Raw genomic sequence first — 23404 nt, 5'->3', positions numbered from 1 at the left:
TCTATGGGACAAAATCAAATTTCACTGAAAAGCTGACTGTGGGTGAAGGAAGGATTCAGTCCTGAGGCCGAAGTGACCTAAGCCAAGCTGTCCAGAGGCTCCAAGATTTAGGCCCCAAACTCTCCAGGAATGTTGCCTGCCATCAAAGTCCCAAGCCCTGCCCTTTGCCAGCAGTTCCTATGGGTTCATCCCTCCTGGAAAACATTGGGGAGATGGAACAATTCCTGAGGAGAAATGGGCAGGCATAATCTCCTGAGGGCCACTTCCTCACAAGCTGCATCTCCCATAAACACCAATGGTTTGCCCCCGGAAGCCACGGGGACCCTGAGCCTTGGCAGTGGTAGGTGTTTCCCAACAGAGCAGAAACACACACCAATCAATCCTCTCCATCTCCACATTTTGGGTTTCAATCAATGGTACTTATTGAGCACTTACTGTGCTCAGTGCTTCATACTAAGCACTTAGCACCAGACTTGGAAGTACAATAAAACAACCTGATTCTTTCCGAGTTTTTCTGTCTTCAGAAAAATACTTAGCTTCCCAAGTATGATCTCAGATTGTAGGCTTGTATGCTATATGTTATTGTATCACCTCACTACAGAAACATACCAATGTAGACACAGCCCTCCTCTGAAAGATTTTATGAGTAAATCGCAGTGAGACTTTCCTTCTCCGCACTTCTCTTGCCATCTGAAGTAGTGGGGATCTTTGAATCTTTGCAGCACATTTCGGCAACATGCTCTCCCAGGAGGAGCTCAACACATTCCTTATGAAGGAATTTATAGCAGGGGCTCAGCAGATGAACATAATTCCATCACCCTTTCTGGGCTCAACCACTGTGCTGTGCATCCATTCCATTATCGATTTTGGATAGAGAGATGGATGGGTCAGGGAAAAGGAGGAGGAAGAGCAGAATAAGGAGGAAGGGAATGGCAGGGGGAGTGAAGGGAGAGAGAGGGTTCTATTTTAAAGGAGATCTCCATGAAGCAGCATTTTATAGTGGCTAGAGCATAAACCTGGTAGTCAGAAGGTCATGGGTTCTAATCCTGACTCCACCGCAGGTCTGCTGTGTGACCTTTGGCACATCACTTGATTTTTCTGGGCCTCAGTTACCTCATCTGTAAAATGGGGATTGAGACTGTGAGCCTCACATGGGGCAGGGATTGTGTACAACCTGATTTGCTTGTATCCACTCGAGCACTTAGTACAGTGCTTGGCACTTAGTAAGCTTAACAAATACCGTTTTTTTTTGTCCCTAGGAGACATACTTTGATTTTTGCTCAAGCAAGTGTTGAAACAGAGGTGTTTATGGACTCCAGGACCTCTTCCAAATAAGCCTACCTTCTCCAGCTCAGAATAGCCCATTTAAGTCAGCAAAATCAGTTGCTCTCAGCTAATTAATTGAGCTGATTTTACAGGGGAAGTCTCACCTCCTGCGGATCTATCTTCTGGTCTGGCTTCAGTATCAATCAATCAATGGTATTTACTGTAGACTGTGAGCCCATTGTTGGGTAGGGACCGTCTCTATATGTTGTCGACTTGTACTTCCCAAGCGCTTACTTAGTACAGTAATCTGCCCACAGTAAGCACTCAATAAAGCAGCGTGGCTCAGTGGAAAGAGCACGGGCTTTGGAGTCAGAGGTCATGGGTTCGAATCCGGCTCTGTCACATATCTGCTGTGTGACCTTGGGCAAGTCACTTAACTTCTCAGAGCCTCAGTTACCTCATCTGTAAAATGGGGATGATGACTGTGAGCCCCACGCCAGACAGCCTGATCACCTTGTATCCCCCAGCGCTTAGAACAGTGCTTTGCACATAGTAAGTGCTTAACAAATGCCATTTAAAAAAATAAATATGATTGAATGAATGAATGAATGAATTGAGCACTTACTGTGCACAGAGAACTGTACTAAGCACTTTGGAGAGTACAGTAAAACAGAGTTGGTGGACACATTCTCTGCCCACAAGGACCTTATTGTCTAGAGGAGACTTGTGGAGGCAGATACAAATATAAATAAATTACAGATATGTACCTAAGTGTTGAGGGGCTGAGAGTGGGCTGAATATCAAATGCTTATAGGGAACAGATCCAGGTGCACAGGAGACACAAAGATTGGGGAAGTACAGAAAAAGAGGGCTGAATTGGGGAAGGCCTCTTGGCGATGATGTGATTTTAGGAGAGTTTTGAAGATGAGGAAAGTGGTCATCTGTCGTACCTGGAAAAGGAAGGAGTCCCAAGCCAGAAGAAGAAAATGGGCGAGTGAAATCAGTATAGCATAGGGGATAGAGCACAGGACTGGGAGTCAGAAGTCCGCGGGTTATAATCCCGGCTCCACCACTTTTCAGCTGTGAGACCCTGTGCAAGTCACAAGTTGCTTACCTCATCTGTAAAATGGGGACTGAGACTGTGATCCCCATGTGAGGTAGGGACTTCATTCAACCCGATTTGCTCGTAGCCACCCCACCGCTTGGTACAGTGCTTGGCACACAGTAAGTGCTTAACAAATACCACGACTATTATTATTATGAACACTCAGCCCAAGGAAAATGAAGGGGAATGTACTGCAGCCTCACCCCAACGAACCTGGGGGGGGACCAGCTTCCAGGGGTCACCTTAGCTCCGTCCACCACAGTACCAGTGCCCCATTGCGTAGATGGCCTCTTCGTGGCAGAACGTACACTCTCATGCTTCCCTCCCAGCTCCGGTCTGCTCCACTGGGGATCGGCAGTAAGACGTCCCCAGCCCCAAGCTCTCAGCACAGCTCAGTGGGCAGCACTTTCGGACTCCACATAGCTCTCATGCCAGAGCGCCCACAGCCCACCGTCGGGGCAACAGCAGCGAGACCTTGTGACCGGCTCATAGGAGCTCGGGCCGAGAGCCTGCCATTCTGCACCCTGAAACCGCCATCTCTATGGTTACCATTCTCCCCCAAAGTCATCGCTCGCCAAGACTTTCCTTTTTAGCTCCCCACATCAAAAGAAAAGAGCATTTTGGAACTTGAACAGCCGGCTCATTCTCATCAGCGCCTGTGAGAACAAAATCGCCTAAAGTTCAATTTTTCCACTTTCAGGCCTACCTCTCCCCTCTTTCTATCTGTTCCTCCCCACTGAGAAGAAATCAGTCTAAGAATGTAACCCCACGAAAGTCCACCGGATTTTCTTTAGCTGAGTGGATAGAGCCCCATTAAAGTCTTTCCCAAGGTCGGGTCTCCTCCACGTTTTCTAGGGCCCAATTTCACCAGTTTTCACGCTACTCCTTTCCCCTGTCCCCTCTCTTATGAGTTACAAAGAAGTCTGAGCTCTTCCACACTCTGTACCACTCCTCTAAAAACTCCAGTGGTTGCCCATCCACCTCCACATCAAGCTGAAACTCCTCACCATTGGCTATAAAGCAGTCCATTACCTTGCCCCCTCCTACCTCACCTCACCACTCTCCTACAACTCAGTACACACACTTTGTTCCTCTAATGCTAACCTTCTCACTGTGCCTCATTCTTGCCTATCTTGCTGAAGACCCCTCACCCACCCTCCTCAAATTCACCTCCCTCCTTCAAAGCCTTATTGAAGGCACATCTCCTCCAAGAGGCCTTCCCTAAGACCCCCTTTCCTCTTCTCCCACTCTCTTTTGTGTCACCCTGACTTGCTCCCTTTGTTCTTCCCCTATCCCAGACCCACAGCCCTTATGCACATATCTGTAATTTATTTATTTACATTAATGTCCATCTACCGCTTTCCAGATGGCAGGCTTGTTGTGGGCAGGGAGTGTGTCTGTTTATTGTTGCAATGTACTCTCCCAAGCACTTTGTATAGTGCTCTGCACATAGTAAGCGCTCAACAAATACGATTGAAAGAATGACTCTGGGTGGAGCAAGGTAGACCATGGTCTAGTCTTCCCATGGCCAGGGCTGTCCCAGCAGAAGGGAGTCTGGTAGGTAGCAGAAGCCCACCAATCCCCACAGCCTCCCTCTATTCCTCAAACAAACACCTATCCTGAAACCCATGGTCATCCAAGGCAATGGAAAACTCTAGCTTAAATAAGGACAGAGGAAAATCACTTTTCCCTTGATCACTCATGTCAACTGCAGACTTTCAGTGGCCCTAAGGCAAGGAAAAATAGGCTATCCAATCCCATCGTAGGTGGCCTTACCTTATAATAATAATAATAATAATTGTGGTATTTGTTAAGAACTTACTACATGCCAAGCACTGTTCTAAGCACTGGGGTGGGTACAAAGTAATCAGGTTGTCCCACGTGGGACTCACACTTTTAATCCCCATTTTCCAGATGAGGGAACTGGGGACCAGAAAAGTTAAGTGACTTGCCCAAGGTTGCACAGCAGACAAGTGGCAGGGCCGGGACTAGAACCCACGTCCTCTGACTCCCAAGCCTGGGCTCTTTCCACTAAGCCATGCTGCTTCTCTATGATTGAGCTTATGCTCTGTCTATTCACAGGAAAATAATATGATGTCAGAAACAATATTCGGTGAAAGTCTGACTGAAGAATTGCATTCTGTTGCCAACCCACCACGCTCATGAAGCCATCATGGACTGAAAACTCCGGACAGCTCAGGTCTAAAACCCTGTCATCACCCAACTAAAGGATCGCTTCCACCCACCATCTTTCTGAGAGCAGTTCCACCACCATATTTGAGGGGTAGTGTGGTTGTCCCCACTACCTGGTGCCCTGGGACAGTGGCTTACCTTATTTTTCACCTGATGGCCACTACTCAACAAGAAGGCATAAAAACTGGAAATGATTGGGTTTAGAGCATGGGGGATCAGTGAGAAATCCCCCTTTCTGAATATTCTTCCAACAACGTTCTCATCACATGAGGACCAACATACTGTCTTTAGCAAAATTAATTTCTAGGAAGGTGTTGAATTTTTCATTCCAACCTGACAGACCTACCATTCTCACTCACTTTCAAAGTTAAGCATTTCCAAGGAGATTTTCCTACTGGAAAATACTCTTGATGTTAAGAGTAAAATGTGTCATCATTTATGTCACCTGGAATGGTCTTCTTCCTTTTCCCATCCTGTCAGAGAAATAGCCTAACCAGGGTGTGTCCTGCTTTCCACACGAACCTATCTTCCTACAAGGAACTGATCCAAACTATCAGCACAAACAAGACACTCCACCTTCACATGGTTGGATAACAGGTCTAATAATAATAGTGATGATGATGATAATAATCATGATTACATCATTAATAGTAATAATAATATATAATTGGTTAAGTGAGCTACTGGGAGCTCACCTCCTCCAGGAGGCCTTCCCAGACTGAGCCCCCTCCTTCTTCTCCCCCTTCCCATCCCCCCTGCTCTACCTCCTTCCCCTCCCCAAAGCACCTGTATATATGTTTATACAGATTTATTACTCTATTTTATTTGTACATATTTACTATTGTATTTATTTTGTTAATGATTGCATCTAGCTTTACTTCTATTTATTCTGATGACTTGACACCTGTCCACATGTTTTGTTTTGTTGTCTGTCTCCCCTTCTAGACTGTGAGCCCATTGCTGGGTAGGGACCTTCTCTATATGTTGCCAACTTGTACTTCCCTAGCGCTTAGTACAGTGCTCTGCACACAGTAAGTGCTCAATAAATACGATTGAATGAATGAAAGTGTTTACTATTGTAACAAGCATTGTCCTAAGTCTGCAGTAGATTCAAGATAATCAGGTCCCACATGAAGCTTACAGTAGGAAACAGAACAGGCATTGTATCCGAATTTTGAAGATGAGGTAAATGATGCCCAGATAAGTGACTTTTATTTAGGATACTTGTCAAATGCTTACTAGGTATCAGGCACTGCACTAAGCGCTAGGGTAATTACAGCTAATCAGGTTGGATATGGTCCCATGTCCCACATGGGGTTTATAGTCTTAATCCTCATTTTTCAGGTGAGGTAACTAAGGAACACAGAAGTGAAATTGCTTGCCCAAGGCCACGGAACAGACAAGTGGCAGAGCTGGGATTAGAACCTAGGTCCTTCTGATTTCCAGGCCTACCCACTAGGCCACACAGGCTTCTCAAGCAAAATTGGGCCAATGCAGTGGCTGGAGGCGGGGAGCATTACCCAGAAACCGGGTGTGAGGGTGTTAACCCTCAGTCCCTTCCAGGGCTAAATGGCTTCTACATTTGTTTGGATTTTTTCCTCCTCCCTTGTAGCCGGCCCCCGCTTCTTTCCAACGCAGGCTGCCCCTTCTGCTCCCGATAGGGTCTGTTTCATCCTGGGACCTCTCCAGAGGGTGCATAGGGCTGGGGAGAGCCCTACTGCCATTTACGATGTGCCACACGTCATTCTGGTTTCATGAGACGGGCTGCTGGAGCTCCGTGTGTGTTTTCTTTAACATCCTCAGGAACATAACCGAGACAGGAGTGGCTCTGGATTCGTCTGTTATTTATTAAAGGGATTAAAAGCTTTTTTAAACTATCGCTGAGCTCTCTCACTACTGTAACTCAGCTGGATTCAAGTGCATTCTGAACAGCTGGTGGAGGATGGATCTTTTTTCCCCCCATAATTTCCCTCCTCTGTTTTCCTTAAAAAAAACAAACAAACAACCTAACAGCTTTTAAACATTTCAAAGACATCCAAAGTGGCATTAGTAACTCACACTAATAATTCTTATCTAGGCCAGGACTTTGATTCTGACAGGGTCCTAAGATGCAGGGAGAACCATATACAGGTCATCGACATGGTTAGGGATTCATTCATTCAGTCAGTCAGTCACATTTACTGAGTGCTTACTGTGTGCAGAGCACTGCGGAGAGTACATTACAAAAATAAACAGACACATTCCCTGCCCACAACAAGCTTACAGTCTAGAGCAGGGGAGGAACATCTAATTTTTCCTCTAGCGACCCAGCAAGGACTACTTCTCCATTAATTTACCAAAACTCCTCTTGAACCTAATGGTATTGTCTGCCTGCACATCTAACAGCAGTAAAACTTTCCATATGCTTACCACCCACTGTGTGAAGAATTGTTTTCTTTTGTTTGTGTTGAAACTCTCACCCTCAAGCTTCAGTGGGTGCCTCTCTGGCCTGGGACTGTGGGATTTGTTGAACAATAATTTTAAATCCTCCTATCCACAACCTTGGAGATTGTGTAGACTGCAATCAGGACCTCTCTCAGTATACCATTTCTGGAAGAGTCCCGATTCATGAGGAAGCTTGCCCATTCCTTTGACCATCCTGGCTGCCCTTTTATGTCCCTTCTCCAGCTCTATTGTGGCAGTTCGTCCTAAAATGTAGTAATCTGAATGAGTATTTCAGGAATGGGTGTGCCACGGTTTTATAGAGGGGTAAAATTGCACCTTTTGGATCATTTTCTCTCTCTCCCTCCTAGTACTCGTTTGGTGTTTTTCAGCTCTAGCCACGCATTGTATTGAAAATTTTGAAGAACAGTTAACTCATAAATTGTTTTCCTGAGTTAATCTATGGTAGTTTTTGAGGGCTCACTGTGCGCAGAGCACTGTCCTAAGAGCTTGGGGAAGTAAAGTTAATAGACATGATCCCTGCCCTCAAACGTTTTCAGTCTCAGTCTTGCTACTGGTAGTTCTGGATCCCTCATCATGTAACTGTAATTTATATTAATTTTTCTCTAGTTGCCAATGCACTGATCTCATCGTACAGTTTACACACCTAGCACCTTTGGCCTCAGCTTTCTGCCTAGTGGAAAGGGCACAGGCCTAGGAGTCAGAGGACCTGGGTTCTAATCCTGACTGCCACTTGACTGCTGCATGACCTTGGGCAAGTTACTTCACTTCTCTGTGCCTCAGTTTCCTTATGTGTAAAATGGGGACTAAATGCCTGTTTTTCCTCTTACTTGGATTTTGAGCCCCAAGAGACCGTGTCTTACCTGATTTTCTTATAGCAACTGCATTTAGTGCAGTAGGTGGAAAATAAGACATCCTTAACAAATGTTGCAATTATTATTATTAACTGTTAATAGTTTTTAGTTTGCCACTCAGACAACTTTAGTATCACCTGCACCTTGGGAGATTTTCCTGTAGATCCCTCTTCCAGATAATTACAATAAACTACAAATATAGGAAGCGGCAGGGTATAGGGATACGTACATAAGTGCTATGGGGCAAATATCAAAGGGCTTGAAGAGTTCAGACCTAAGTGAATATCTACCCCAGTGCTTAGAAGTCCTTGATCATAGTAAGCATTTAAAAACTGCCATCATTATCGATTATTCTGTTAAACAAAATCGATCCATATTCATATCCCTGGGGGATCCCATTACTTACCCTGCTCTATCCTGAAATGTGTTCACATTAATTCCAATCCTCTGTTTACTATTTTTCAGACAGAACATTCCCACTAATCCCATGATGACTCTATTCTTAAGCTTAATGATGGATTCTACTCATTTGCCGTGTTTCTTTTCTCCATTTCTACATTGCTCCACATCCTAATTGTAAAGAATGTTGTTGAACCCTAAACTTTATATCACCTTTTCATTCATTCATTCAATCATATTTATTGACCGCTTACTGTGTGCAGAGCACTGTACTGTACACTGTACTACTATTACTTTGGCTTCTTGAAACCCAGACCCCCCTGCTTACTGTTTCTTCAAGTCAATAGTAGTAGTCAAAGCGCTCAAAAATAAACCTTCCATCATCCTCATGGTGATCAGTATTCATTGAGAGCCTACTGGTTGCAGAGAAATGTACCAATCACTTGGTAAGAATATAACCAAATAAAAAGAAATGGTCCCTGTTCTCACAGAGATTAAATCTAATGGGGGAGACAGACACAAATCATTTCAAAGAAAAAGGATTCAGCACGTGGAAGTAGCATGGACAATGTAGGGTAAACTACATCAATATCATTGATTGGCTTAGTGGAAAGAGCACGGGCTTGGGAGTCAGAGGACATAGGTTCTAATCCTGCTGCCATCACTTATTTGCCGTACAAACTGAGCAAGTCATTTCACTTCTCTGTGCCTCAGCTACCTCATCTGTAAAATGGGGATTAAGACTGTAAACCCCACATGGGACAACATGATGACCTTGTTTCTACTGCAGTGCTTAGAACAATGCTTGGCACATAGTAAGCACTTAATAAATACCATTACTATTATTACACATAAGTATTAACTATAGTATAAATTTAAAAGTGCTAAGCTTTTGTAAACTATTGCTAAGCTCTCTCACTACTGTAACTCATCTGGATTCAAGTACATTCTGAACAGCTGGTCAATAATGGATTCCCCCCACCCCCACAATCTCCCATAATTTCCCTCTTCTGTTTCTCTTAAAAAAAAACCAAATTAAACAACCTAATAGCTTTAAACCATTTTAAGGGCATCCAAAATGTCATTAGTGACTCACAGTGGTAGTCCTCCTAGCTCAGGATTTTGCTTCCGACAGGATGCTTGACAGTGATCGACAGAGTTAGGGATTCATTCATTCAATTTGTGCGATTTTAGGGGTATAAATCAATCAGGGAAGGCTTCCCAGAGGAAATGGTATTTCAGAAAGATGGGGAAGAGCAATGATCTTGTGGATTTGAATGAGGAAGGTCTTTTAGGGCATGAGGAAGGTGGTCCATGACATAAGTACAGTAGATAAACCTGGAGGAGTGAAGATCATGAGTTGGGGATAGCAGATGAAGAGAATAGATATGTAAGACTAACAGAGTGTTTTTGGAGAGCTTTTAAGCCAGGAATTTCAGCTTGAGATGCAGCAAAGAGAATTGAGACACAGCATGGCCTAGTGGACAAAGCTCGTTCCAGGGAGTCAAAAAGACTTGGGTTCTAATGTTGGCTCGCTGACTTGTCTGCTGTGTGACTTTGGAGAAGTCACTTCACTTCTCTGTGCCTCTGTTATCATCTGTAAAATGGGGATCAAGACTGTGAGCCCCATGTGGGACAGGGACTGTGTCCAACCTGATTAGCTCGTATTCACCCCAGGGCTTAGTACAGTCCTTGGTACTCAGTAAGCACTTAACCAATACCACAAAAAATGGGAGAAATCATTAGAGCTTTCTGAGAAGCAGACAAACAAGAGCAGAAAGATGATCTGGGCAGAGCAGAAGTCAGTCAGAGGAGGCCCCCAAAATAGAAAGAAGATTGATATGGTAATCTCTCCGGGAGACAGTGAGAGTTTAAACCAGGAGGGAAGCCTATGGGTGAAGCGATAGGGGGAAGTTGGAAAACGCTGTGGAAAAAATAACAGCAGCGTGAAACAACAGACTCAATGTGAGAGGAAAAAAAACAGCGAGGAGTCAAAGACGATACCAAGGTTGTGGGATGCTGGGTCAGGAGGCCAGTGGCCAGCTGCTACTCATGTCTACCAATGAGCAGAAACCTTTCCAACAGTGATGAGGGCTACACAGTCTTTTAGACTGTGAGCCCACTGTTGGGTAGGGACTGTCTCTATATGTTGCCAACTTGTACTTCCCAAGCGCTTAGTACAGTGCTCTGCACACAGTAAGCGCTCAATAAATACAATTGATTGATTGATTGATTACAGCAGACTCCGACCAACTCCACGAAGGTGCTGAGCACAGATCATGCCGTTAGAACCTGGGGTTTGCCAGAAGGCCAAGCTCACACACAAACCTCCCCCTCCTGCACTGATTCACCCCTTTGCACAGCTGACCTCAGCTCTCTCCATTTGTGTCCAACATGGCCCTTAGAGGAAGGAGAAAATGGGAGTCACTGAGGCGGGAGGGGTTCCTAAAATGCCGGCCCAGCAGGAAGCAGTTGCCACACCTGGGCCTGGTAGTACTTACGAGACAAGAACACTTGGTGCATCTGTTGCCTTCAGGCTGAAACTCTTCCCCTTCCCGGTAATGGACCCCCTCAAACACACAACCTGGAAAGAAAAACAGAGCCAGGTCAAGGCAGTCCCTGCAGCTGGGGGGACTGCCCCTCCCAGACAACTTCCCTGGCCCCCACATAGAAAAGGTCAGGTTTTCAGACACCCCTAAGCCTTGGAGAAATGCATTCCTTCTCACTGTACCTCCATCTCATCTATCTCACTTCCGACCTCTCGCCCACGTCCTGCCTCTGGCCTGGAATACCCTCCCTCCTCAAATCCAACAGACAGTTACTCTCCCTGCCTTCAGAGCCTTATTGAGGCACATCTCCTCCAAGAAGCCTTCCCTGACTAGGCCCCCCTTTCCTCTTCTCCCACTCCCTTCTGTGTTGCCCTTCCTCCCTTTATCCACCCCCCGCCCATCCCCACAGCACTTATATACCTGTAATTTATTTATTTATAATGATGTCTGTCTCCCCCTCTAGAGCGTAAACTCGCTGTGGGCAGAGAATGTGTCTATGTATTGTTAAACTGCACTCTCCCAAGCACTTAGTAGAGTGCTCTGTACTCAGTAAATGCTCAATAAATATGATTGATAAATATGATTGATAAGTAGGACAAATACAAACATCACGTGTGGAAAGAGGCAGAAAAGGAATGAAGAGGTCCTTGTGACCATCAGGGACCACCTTCCATCTCTCCCCTAATGGTCTGTTGTAATTTAGCAATGGGGAAGGACTTCCTGAATTTGGGCAGGGGGCAGGGACGGTGCTCAGCATTTATTCCTCGGAAGGGATTTCATTGGAAACAGTAGGACAGTCATATTGTTTCTATCTTGTACTCTCCCAAATGCTTAGTACAGGTGCTCTGACATAGTAAGCACTCAATAAATACTGCTGATTGTCTGACTGACAACCAGGGCAGGAGAGTGGGGTTCTTCAGGGACACTGTCCCTATCCCCTCATCATTCAGGGAAACTTTGCGCTTGATTTTTCAAGAAAATAAACCCTGGCACCCCTGTCCAGGAAAAGCACTGAGGAACCACAAACTACTCTGAGACCACTGATTGAGCATTAATAGCAATTGGGTGTGAGTTTCAAAGCCTATACTTAAAAATCTTCACCATACCTCATTAAAGAAAATGACATAATAATAATAATGGCATTTATTAAGTGCTTACTATGTGCAAAGCACTGTTCTAAGCGCTGGGGAGGCTACAAGGTGATCAGGTTGTCCCACGAGGGCCTCACAGTCTTAATCCCCATTTTACAGATGAGGTAATTGAGGCACAGAGAAGTGAAGTGACTTGCCCAGAGTCACACAGCTGACAATTGGTGGAGCTGGGATTTGAACCCATGACCTCTAACTCCAAAGCCCGGGCTCTTTCCACTGAGCCACGCTGCTTCTCTATGCTTCTCTAAGCCATGCTTTGGAAGCCTTAATCGGGCCTACCTAGTAATAGCCAAGCATCAGGAGATTTGTTTGTGGGCTAAAACCTGCTGAAAGGTTTTGGTTTAGTATTCACTTATTATTCTGCTAATACCTGGGCAAGGACTCCCCACAGTAAGATCTGGCCAGGTGCTTTAGCTCTGCCCCCTCGCCCATGTCCTGCCTCTGGCCTGGAACACCCTCCCTCCTCAAATCTGATGGACAATTACTCTCCCCACCTTCAAAGCCTTATCGAAGGCACATCTCCTCCATGAGGTCTTCCCTGACTAGGCCCCCCTTTCTTGTAATAATAATAATTATTATTATTAGGGTATTTGTTGAGTGCTTACTATGTGCCAAGCACCATTCTAAGTGATGGGGTAGATACAAGGTAATCACGTGGGGCTAAAAATTTTGTTCCCGTTTCACAGATGCAGAGCAGTTAAGTGGCTTGCCCAAGGTCACACAGCAGACAAGTCCCATTGGATTCAGTACTCCCTCCACTTGTTGGTAAGTCAAGCTGATTGCCACCTCCTCAAAGAGGGCATATGGGATGGCAGGATGGGAATAGGTAAAAGGCAGGGGAGAAGTTGGAATCAACTGCAAAAATGGCTCTGTTCATTTTTCTGAAGGTCTGGATAAATCAACCCATCAATCAGTGGCACTTATTGAATGCTTCCTGGGTGTAGAGGAGTGTGCCAAGTGCTTGGGAGAGTACACTAGAACTAGGAGAAATGATACCTCCCTTCAAGAAGCTTACAGTCTAGCAGGGAAGAGAGATATTAAAATTAATTATAGGTAGGGAAGGCAACAAAATGTAATAATAATAATAACAATAATGGTATTAGCTAAGCACTTACTATGTGCCAAGCTCTGTTCTCAGCACTGGGGAAGATACAGGGTGATCGGGTTGTCCCATGTGGGGCTCATACTTTTAATCCCCATTTTACAGATGAGGTAACTGAGGCACAGAGAAGTTAAGTGACTTGCCCAAGGTCACACAGCAGACAAGTGGCAGAGTGGGGATTAGAACCCACGTCCTCTGACTCCCAAGCCTGTGCTCTTACCACTAAGCCATGGGACACGTGCTGGAGAGGGAAAGGGTGGAGTAAAAATAATAATAATGATTTTGTTATTTAAGCACTTACTGTGTTCCAGGCACTGAACTAAACGCTGGGGTGGATATGAGCAAATCGGGTTGAACCCAGTCCGTATCCCACAGGGCGTCATAGTCTCAATCCCCATTTTACAGATGAGGCAACTGTGGCCCGGAGAAGTAAAGTGACTTGCCCAAGGCCACAGAGCAGACAAGTGGCAGAGTCAGGATTAGAACCCAGGTCCTTCTGACTCCCAAGCCCTGGCTCTATCAATTAGGCTATACTCCTTCTAAGTGCTTGGCAAGCAGTAGGGAGGGAAAATAGGGTGGGAAGTTGAGAGATTATTCTCTCAATTGTATTTATTGAGTGCTTACTTTGTGCAGAACACTGTACTAAGCACTTAGTTAGGAGATAATATGTTCGTAGCGGTTTGAAGATGGTAGAGTGGTGGTCTGGCAGATATGAAGGGGGAGGAAGCTCCAGGAAGGAAGGAGGGTGGAAACAAGGGAGCAATTGAGAGAGAGATGCGATCACCGTAAAGTGGGCAGGTTGATATTTGAAGAATGAAGTGTGCGGATTGGGTCATAGTGCGAAAGGAGTGAGAAGCAGCATGGCTTAGTGGAAAGAGGATGGGTTCAGGAGTCAGAGGTCATGAGTTCTAATCCCAGCTCCGCCACTTCTCTGTTGTGTGACTTTGGGCAAGTCACTTAACTTCCCTGTGCCTCGGTTACCCCAGACTGAGCCCCTTTTTTCCTCTCCTCCTCTGCATCCCCTCCACCCTACCTCCTTCCCCTCCCCACAGCACCTGTATATATGTTTGTACAGATTTATTACTCTATTTTACTTGTACATATTTACTATTCTATTTATTTTCTTAATGATGTGCATCTAGCTTCATTTCTATTTATTCTTATGACTTGACACTAGTCCACATGTTTTGTTTTGTTGTCTGTCTCCCCCTTCTAGACTGTGAGCCCATTGTTGGGTAGGGACCGTTTCTATATGTTGCCAACTTGTATTTTCCAAGCGCTTAGTACAGTACTCTGCACACAGTAAGTGCTCAATTAATACGATTGAATGAATGAATGAATAAAATGGGGATTAAGACTGCGAGCCCCACTTGGGATAACCTGATTACCTTGTATCTACCCAAGCATTTAAAATGGTGCTTGGCACATAGTAAGAGCTAAAAGAAGACCATCATCATGATCATCACTTATCTGCTGGGTGACCCTGAGCAAGCCATTTAGTTTCTCTGTGCCTCAGTTCCTTCATCTTAAAATGGAGATGAAGACTGTGAGCCCCACATGGGACAACCTGATTACCTCGTATCTACCCCAGTGCTTAGAACAGTGCTTGACAAATACCATGATTATTATTATTACTGTTATTAACAGGGAGATGAGAAAGCTGACTGAGGATGAGAAAGCTGACTGAGCGCCTTAAAGCCGACGATGAGGAGCTTGTGTTTGACTCAGTGTTGGATAGGCAACCACTGGAGACTCTGAAAGTTAAAACTTGGGAATGTGGGGAAAGTGCAGGGAGAACAGGGAAGGAGACGAAAGAGGTGAAGGAGCAAAGGAAGAGGGTGGGTGAGAAGGAGGGCAGAGGAGAATGAGAGGGAGGAAAAAGATGAGGACAATTCTAGGACTGGCCTTCCAAACCAAAGGCCCCTCTCGAGATGGCCAGTTATGGAACCACCCAGTAAAGGAGATTGGGGTGGCCCAGGGCCCCAGATCATTTCATGGATGCCTATTCACAATATCAGGAAGAATTTCTAACCTCAAAATTCCCTTTTCCACCCAAAGGAAGGGCAAGGAGCTAGGGGCCCCCTGAAATTTTATTTACACATGAGCTCCCAGGGGAGCATCTCCGGCAAAGCCAGAGGAAAAACACGACGGTCTACAGTCTAGAGAGATCCCTCTGGATGTTTCCAAGCTGCCGTCTAAAGCAGTGAGCACTCCAAGACACGTGGTCTCTCCAATTCATTCCACGCTCCAAAAAGAGCAGCAGAGAGCAAGCTCTAGTCTCTGAGGGAAGCAGCTCTCAATTTCCAGAAAACATCTGGTCACCTCATCACCAAACCCAGCTCAAGCCAGGGGATTGCAGCATTAAGCACTAAAAAAGCATCTCTGAAAACACAGACAAGCCGCAGTTGAGACCGTCCAAAATAATCTCTACCTGTAGCCCTCCCGAGTGGAAACCCGTCTCTCAAGTTTGCGCTCCGCCAATGCCAAGACCTACAGCATGTATTCGCAGAGCTGGGCCAACAGGGGAGACCACAGGCGGGCAAGATGACCTGCTGGGCAAAGAACGCTTCTGCAGGAGGTCCTCAAACCTGCAGGGAGAAGAATTCCAGCCGGGAAAGGAAAAGGGCAATGCTAGTTGTGTTCTGCGAGCCTCTACAGAGTTGCTCTGAGTCAGAGACTTCCTGATTCTCCCAGAGAGTGTTACCTGGACAGGTGGGGCAGCAAGCTCCTGGATGTTTGGAAGGATTCTTACAGTGGACCACACACTGCACTTCTGATTCGGTCACCACACCTTCCTGAAAAAGAGAGGACCCACAGGAGTGAATGATAATAATGATAATTGCTGTAGAATTGGTTACTGTTGCTGAGAGCCTCATGTGGGACAGGGACTGTGCCCAACCTGTTTATCCTGTATAATAATTATAACAGTAGTATTTGTTAAGTGGTTGCTATGCACCAAGCACTGTTCTAAACGCTGGGGTACATCCAAAGTAATCAGGTTAGACACAGTCCCTATCCCACATAGGGCTCACAGTCTTAATCCCCATTTACAGATGAGGTAATTGAGGCACAGAGAAGTTAAGTGACTTGCCCAAGGTCACACAGCAGACGAATGGGGGAGCCGGGATTAGAACCCAGGTCCTCTGACACCCAAACTCATGCTCTTGTCACTAGGCCGTGCCGCCAGGACTTACTATAGTGCCGGACACGTCGTAAGCACTTAACAAATGCTACCCATTATTACCATGTGCCAAGCACTATACAACACTCTGGGGTTAATGTCAGGTAATCAAGTCAGACACAGTCCCTGTCCCACGAGGGTCCCCGACCTGATTATCCTGTATCTGCCTCAGAACTTACTACAGTCAGTCGTATTTATTAAGCACTTACAGTGTGCAGAGCACTGTACTAAGCACTTGGGAGAGTACAGTGTAACAATATAACGGGCACATTACCAGCTCACAGTGAACTACAGTGCTGAGCACATAGTAAATGCTTAACAAATACCACACATTACTACTATGTGTCAAGCACTACATGAAGCACTGGGGTTCATATGAGATAATCAGGTCTGGTACAGTCCCACAAAGAACTCACGGTCTAAAAAGGAGAGAAAACTGGTATTGAATCACCATTTTATAGATGAGGAAACAGAGGCCCAGAGAATAATAATTGCAGTACTTGTTAAGCACTTAATATGTACCAGGCACTGTACTAAGCACCGGGGTAGATACAAGCAAATCGAGTCAGATACAGTCCCTGTTCCATATGGGGCTCACTGTCTCAATCCCCATTTTACATATGAGGGAACTGAGGCCCAGAGAAGTGAAGTGATTTGCCCAAAGTCACACTGCATGCAGTGCTCTATCCACTTGCCCAAGATCATACAGGTGGCAAATGATGGAGCCGGGATTGGAACTCAAGTCTTCTGACTCTCAGGCATGCGCTCTTTCCATTAGGACCTGCTACCCAGCGGGAGATGGGAGAACATGGGGCTACCTTAAGTTGCCTCTGAGCCCTAGTGCTCAACTGGTAACTGGAGGAGGTGGGGAGTGGGGAGGGATAGTCCAGGGTTTTTTTTCTATATTTTGTAAGCACTTACTATGTGTCAAACACTGTTCTAAGCACTGGGTTAGATAAAAGTCAATCAGGTTGGATACAGTCCCTGTCCCGCATGGGGCTCACGGTGTAAGTAGAGGGGAGTAGGATTTAATTCCCACTTTACAGTTGAGGAAACTGAGACACAGAAAAGTTAAGTGACTTGTCCGAAGGTCCAAGGCAAGCAATTGGGAGAGCTGGGATTAAAACTCAGGTTCTCCAACTTCCAGGCCTGGGCTCTTTCCCTTAGACCATGCTGCTTCTCAGCTAGGGATTCTGGCTGGAATAGAGTCTTCGCTTCCTCCCTAATATTTTTTTCTGGGTATCCTTGCCGCTTGCCTCTGTACTCAAACGTGGTGCAGACTCAACCTCGACTTTAACCTCATGTCCTTCCTCAAGCACTCAATCACTCTGCCACACACTTCGCTCCTCTGACGCCAACCTTCTCACTGTACCTCAATCTCATCTATTTCACTGCCGACCCCTTGCCCACGTCCTGCTTCTGGCCTGGCACATCCTCCCTCCTCAAATCTGACAATCACTCTCCCCCGTCTTCAAAGCCTTACTGAAGGCACATCTCCTCCAAGAGGCCTTCCCTGACTTTGCCCTCCTTTCCTCTTCTCTCACTCCCTTCTGCATTGCCCTGACTTGCTCCCTTTATTCATCCCCCCACCCAGCCCCACAGCACTTATGTACATATCTGTTATTTTTTATATCAACGTTTCCCCTTCTAGACTGTGAGCTCGTTGTGGGCAGGGAAAGTCTGTTTTTTGTGACTGTGAACTCTCCCAAGCACTTAGTACAGTGCTCTGCACACAGTAAGTGCTCAATAAACACAACTGAACGAATGAATTCTCCCATCACACATTTCCCCACAGTCTCCCACTGAAACATTTCAGATCAAACACTGAAAAAATCTCACGCACCCTCTCTGCCAATCACCTGCCCAGAGAAACAGTTTCCTCTCAGCAACAGGGCTACGTCTTCACTTGCACAAAGGAGACCAGTGAGTGTGTTGCATTCTGGGCCAACGGCTGTTGGATTATCACTGCTCTCACTTGCTCCAGATCCAACGGGCCAGCTGAGATTTTAAAAAATCAAATTTCACAGACTTCTCTCGAAGAGGTTTTGCCTCTGAATCCCCCACAGCACCAGGCTAGGACAAATGGAGAGAGTAAACCTGGAATGGAGTTTGCCTCCAGGATTTTCACTGGGGCTCTAGCTCTGGGAGTCCTCTAATTCTCTTTCAGATGAGAAGCACAAGCACTGAGAAGGCTGATGTGGACCAGTCAATCAATGATTAAGTGTCTACTGTGTGCAAAGTACTGTGCTAGGCACCCGGGAAAGTACAAATCAATAGAATTGATTTGGTAGCTCTCCTCTAAGTCTTCCTCGGGCCACCGCTATGCATATGGGCTCCTACCAGAGCAGAAGGGAATATTCTACAGCAGGAGCCTCAGTGCTCATCAAATAACCAAGCCAATCCCCAGGGAACGGGGGAGACCACCACAAGTGCCCTGGATTCTAATCCAGACCCCACCACTTGTCTGCTGTGGGACCTTGGGTAAGACACTTGACTTCTCTGTGCCTCCACTTCCTCATTTGTAAAACGGGAACTAAATATCCATTCTCCCTCCTACTTAGACTGTGAGATTGGGAATGTGTCTGGCCTAATTATCTTGTATATCTCCCAATGCTTAGGACAGTCCTTGGCACATGGTAAGCACTTAATACCACAGTTATAATAATAATAATGGCAGCATTAAGTGCTTACTATGTGAAAAGCGCTGGGGAGGTTACACAGTGATCAGGTTGTCCCATGGGGGGCTCACAGTCTTAATCCCCATTTTACAGATGAGGTAATTTAGGCACAGAGAAGTGAAGTGACTTGCCCAAAGTCACACAGCCAACAATTGGCAGAGCCGGGATTTGAACCCATGGACTCTGACTCCAAAGCCTGTGGTTTTTCCACTGAGCCACGCTGCTTCTCTATCAATTAGTTATCATCAATTGCCCCCAAATTATAAGTAACTCCCCATTCCCAGGGGCACCCCTAGGGACATGCTATAGGCAGTGTCTTTTTTAGTGGGCTCAGTGACACAAGACCAGTTAGATTAATTCAACTGTGGCATGAAGTCCCTTCCCAGAATCTTCAGCTCTTCTTGTTGATGAGACAGGAAAAAAAAAACTGCACAGGATTTTAGAGTAGGCAGTAGTAGTAATAATGGTAGTAGTAGAAGTAAAATGGGTAGAAACAGATTGACCAGATTTGTTCAGCAGATCCATGATAAAGAAGTTTAGGAGCTAATCCCAAATGATCAGCAAATGGGTTGACCTGTTAACTAAATGTACATTCATTTATATTGATTTCTCTGTTACGCAAATATTTTTGTCTTCCCCTCTAGTCTGTAAACTACTTGGGGGCAGGGATTGTGTTTATCATCTCTGTTGTATTGTGCTGTCGCAAGTGCTTAGTACAGTATTCTGCACACAGCAAGCGTTCTCGGTCAATACCATTGATTAATTGCTTGAGTAATCACAAGAGTAGTAGTGTTAGCAGTAGTAGCATTTTTTGAACAGCCTCTTGGTGCGATGCACTGTACCAGGTCCTTGGAAATTACAGAATTCACTGCCCACAAAGAGCTTACATAACAAAAGAGATAAACATATTTAATATTAATTTAATTTAATTTAAAGGTGTAATCATATTTAAACCTACAGTGGTCGACATAGATGAGCAGACATACATACATCAGTGCTAAGGGGGATGCAAATCAGATTTGCGTGTACCGCAGTGCTTAGTATAGAGTTTGGCACATAGCACTTAACATATACCCTAACTAAAGAATAAGTTTGTTCCCAGAATTGGCTGAAGAGGTGATATCGCTCAAGGTACTGGGAAAGCTTGTTGGGAGAGGTAGAATTACAGAAGGGCTTCGGGGGGGAAAGAACAGATATCCAGCATGGCTATGCTCTTCCGTGACAGGAGAAGCTCTTAGAGAAGAGATATTCCAGAGTCTGGAGGTAGTTTAGGAGCCCCTTATCTCTGAACGGCCTGTTGGTTCCTGATTATTCCATCCCCTTATCAGTAGAGTCACAGTCCCACTGCTGATGGCAAGGACAGAGAGGAGGTAGCTCTTTGTTAAAGGAATTATGGTAGACTCTGTTTTTAATCAATGTTTTTAAATAGGCTAAAATCCTCACCTCCTAACCAGCAAGGACTCTGGAAGAGTTCCTTAGAAGCTGCAGTTCAGAAATTATATTTCAATCAATTGTATTTATTGAGCTCTTACTGAATGCAGAGCACTGTATTGAACACTTAGGAGAGTACAATATAACAGCGTTGGTAGGCGAGTTTCCTGCTCACCAGGAGCTTACAGTCTAGAGCTTGAGACAGACACTAAAATATATTACAGACATGTACTTTCATATTCATGTGAATGGCTTAGTGGAAAGAGCAAGGGCTTGGGAGTCAGAAGTCATGAGTCCTAATTCCGCTCCTCCACTTGTCAGCTGTGTGACTTTCGGCAAGTCACTTAACTTCTCTCTGCCTCCGTTACCTCTTCTGTAAAATGGGGATTAAGACTGTGAGCCCCACGTGGGATAACCTGATTACTATGTATCTACCCCAGTGCTTAGAATAGTACTTGGCACATAGTAAGAACTTAACCAATGCCATCATTATCATTATTATATCCCCAGTGATCCTCTTCCTCTCACTTCACAACTCTAATGACCTCTTGCTCCATCCCACCTCACACACTCACCAACTTGGTCACACACTTGATCTTAAAATCTCCCATAGCTGTTCACTCTCTACCCTCACCAATTCTGGAATTCTTCTCTGTGACCACAAGCTCCTCACCTGTTCTCTTTCCCATATACCCACCCCCCAACAAATCTGTTCTTTTCCCCAACAGAGACCTCCAGTTTTTTGACCCGCTCAAGTGTTCTACAGCCATCCTACCCGAATTTGGTCTCCAAACCCAAACTACCTTCCCCTGACCTACAAGCAGATATACTCAACACCATACTCTCTGCTAAATGGAACTCCCTGCTACCCTGTTTCTCCACCATTCTTGTATCACTAACCTATGGTCCTAGATTACCTCCACAATATGTTTCCTCTCCTTCTGTGCTCAGGCTGCAGAGTGATGTTGGAGAAAAGCCAGTCAATCCCCTGACCTTGTCCACCTTAAACTCATTCTTATCTGCTTCAATTCAGCCCTCTCCTCTATCTGACAAACAATTCTTCCCCTTCCAATTCACTCCCATACTTACTGCCCTTGCCAGACATTTAACTCCCTTCTCAAACCTCCCATCCCCCCACCCCCACCATCTCTTTCCCCTAATCACCTGGCCACATACTTCATCAACAAAATTGAAAACATCAGGCATAATCTCTCTAAAATCTCTTCTGCTTCTCTCCAACCTTCCCTTCTCCTCCAACCTTTTCAACTCCCCTTATGTAACCTGCAGTAACTCAAAATGAAATCTATCGCTTCCTCCCTAAATCTACCCACTGAACCTGTGCTTCTGACCCCATCCCTTCATATCTTTTTACAGAACTGTCCTCCTCCCTTCTTCCCTCCTTGACTGCCATCTGCAACTGTTCACTTCCTAACAGCTTCTTCCCCACTGCTCTCAAACATGTTTATGTACTCCTATCCTAAAAAAACCCCTTCCTTGACCTCACAGCTCCCTCTAGTTATCACCCCAACTCCCTCCTACCATTTCTCTCCAGACATCTTGAGAGAGCTGTTCACATCATCTATCTCCATTTCCTATCATGCAATTTTCTCCTAGGTCCCCTCCAACATCACTCTCCTCCCTACCTCACAAGCCTGTAACATTGGCATAGTCCTCCACATCTCTCTCGTTCCACCCACATATTCAATTTGTAACTAAATCCTGTCAGTTTTACCTTCATAACATTGTTAAAATCTGACCTTTCCTCTCCACCCAAACTGTTACCATGCTGATCCAAACAAGTTATTTCATCTATCTCGCCACCAACCCCTTTCCCACATCATACCCCTAGCCTGGAATTCCCTACCTGCCCATATACGCCGGACCACCACTCTCTCCACCTTCAAAGCATTACTAAGGTCACATTTCCTCCAAGATACTTTCCCCATTAAGCCCTCTTTTCCCCAGCTTGCTCTATCTTCTGCATCATCAAGCAGTTCAATCTGTGACCTTTGGACATTTGACAGTCCTCCCACCCCACTCCACAGCACTTATTTACATATCTTTAAATTATATATTACAAATTATTCATTCATACTCATTTTTGTCTCCCCCTCTAGACTGTAAGCTCATTATGGGCAAAGAATGTGTCTGCTAATTCTACTGCACTGTACTCTCCCAAGCACTCAGTACAATGTTCTGCACATAGTAAGCAATCAAGAAATACAATTGATAGATTGGTTACATAACTACAGAGAAGCAGCGTGGCTTAGTGGAAAGAGCACAGGCTAGGGACTCAGAGGACATGGGTTCTAATCCTGCCTCCACCATTTGTCAGCTGTGACGTCGGGCAAGTCATTTAACTTCTCTGTGCCTCAGTTACTTCATCTGTAAAATGGGGATTAAAAGTCTGAGCCCCACATGAGACAACCTGACTACCCTGTATCTACTCCAGTACTTGGTACACAGTAAGCACTTAAAAAATACCATAAACATTATTTTTATTATTATAACTGCTGTGAGGCTGAGGATGGAGTGAATAAAGAGTCCAAATCCAAGTGCAAGGGCCAGGCAGAAAGGAGAGGGAGAAGAAATCAGGGCTTAGTTGGAGAAGGCCTAATGGAGGAGATGTGATTTAATAAGGACATTTCTCTGTACAAATGCCATGCTTTTGGAAAGCTAGCTAATGCCATTGCTAAGGAGATGCAAGGGGCATAGAAACCAACCGTTAAAGGCATCTGCCATTTTCCATTCCACTCCTCGCTCTGCACTTGGCATTTCATTCAGGAGAGAAAACAAATCCTCCTAAATTAGCTTCGTTAGTGTCCCAAGCAGGTGGCAAGCAACCACCAATCACACCCGAGGGGCCAATCTGGGATTCCACCACAAGGCAGCTTGCCAACTGCAACACAAATGAAGTGGGCTATTTATGGCCCTGAGAAATGGGCAGTGGGCTCAAGGGGGTGAGGTTGCTTTGCATTCAGATTTTGACACAATTCCCAACTGATTCTCATAGGGTTATGTGCAAATGTGAAGTGTTCTTCCAACCCTTGAGG

The 23404-nt window shown here is 45.4% G+C and overlaps 1 protein-coding gene across 1 annotated transcript in view; it reads right to left on the bottom strand.

Moving 5' to 3' along the window:
- Positions 1-23404, bottom strand: part of BMPER (BMP binding endothelial regulator) — a 223944-nt gene that overhangs the window by 135327 nt on the left and 65213 nt on the right. The window contains exons 5-6 of the mRNA XM_038770108.1: positions 15766-15856; positions 10761-10843 (exon numbers count right to left, since the gene is read on the bottom strand). Coding sequence (XP_038626036.1) covers positions 10761-10843; positions 15766-15856 — 174 coding nt within the window. The remainder of the gene's footprint in view (positions 1-10760; positions 10844-15765; positions 15857-23404) is intronic.

The sequence above is a fragment of the Tachyglossus aculeatus genome, chromosome 2, assembly GCF_015852505.1.
Source record: "Tachyglossus aculeatus isolate mTacAcu1 chromosome 2, mTacAcu1.pri, whole genome shotgun sequence".
NCBI classification, from domain to species: domain Eukaryota; kingdom Metazoa; phylum Chordata; class Mammalia; order Monotremata; family Tachyglossidae; genus Tachyglossus; species Tachyglossus aculeatus.
This window is presented reverse-complemented; position numbering and strand designations above follow the sequence as displayed.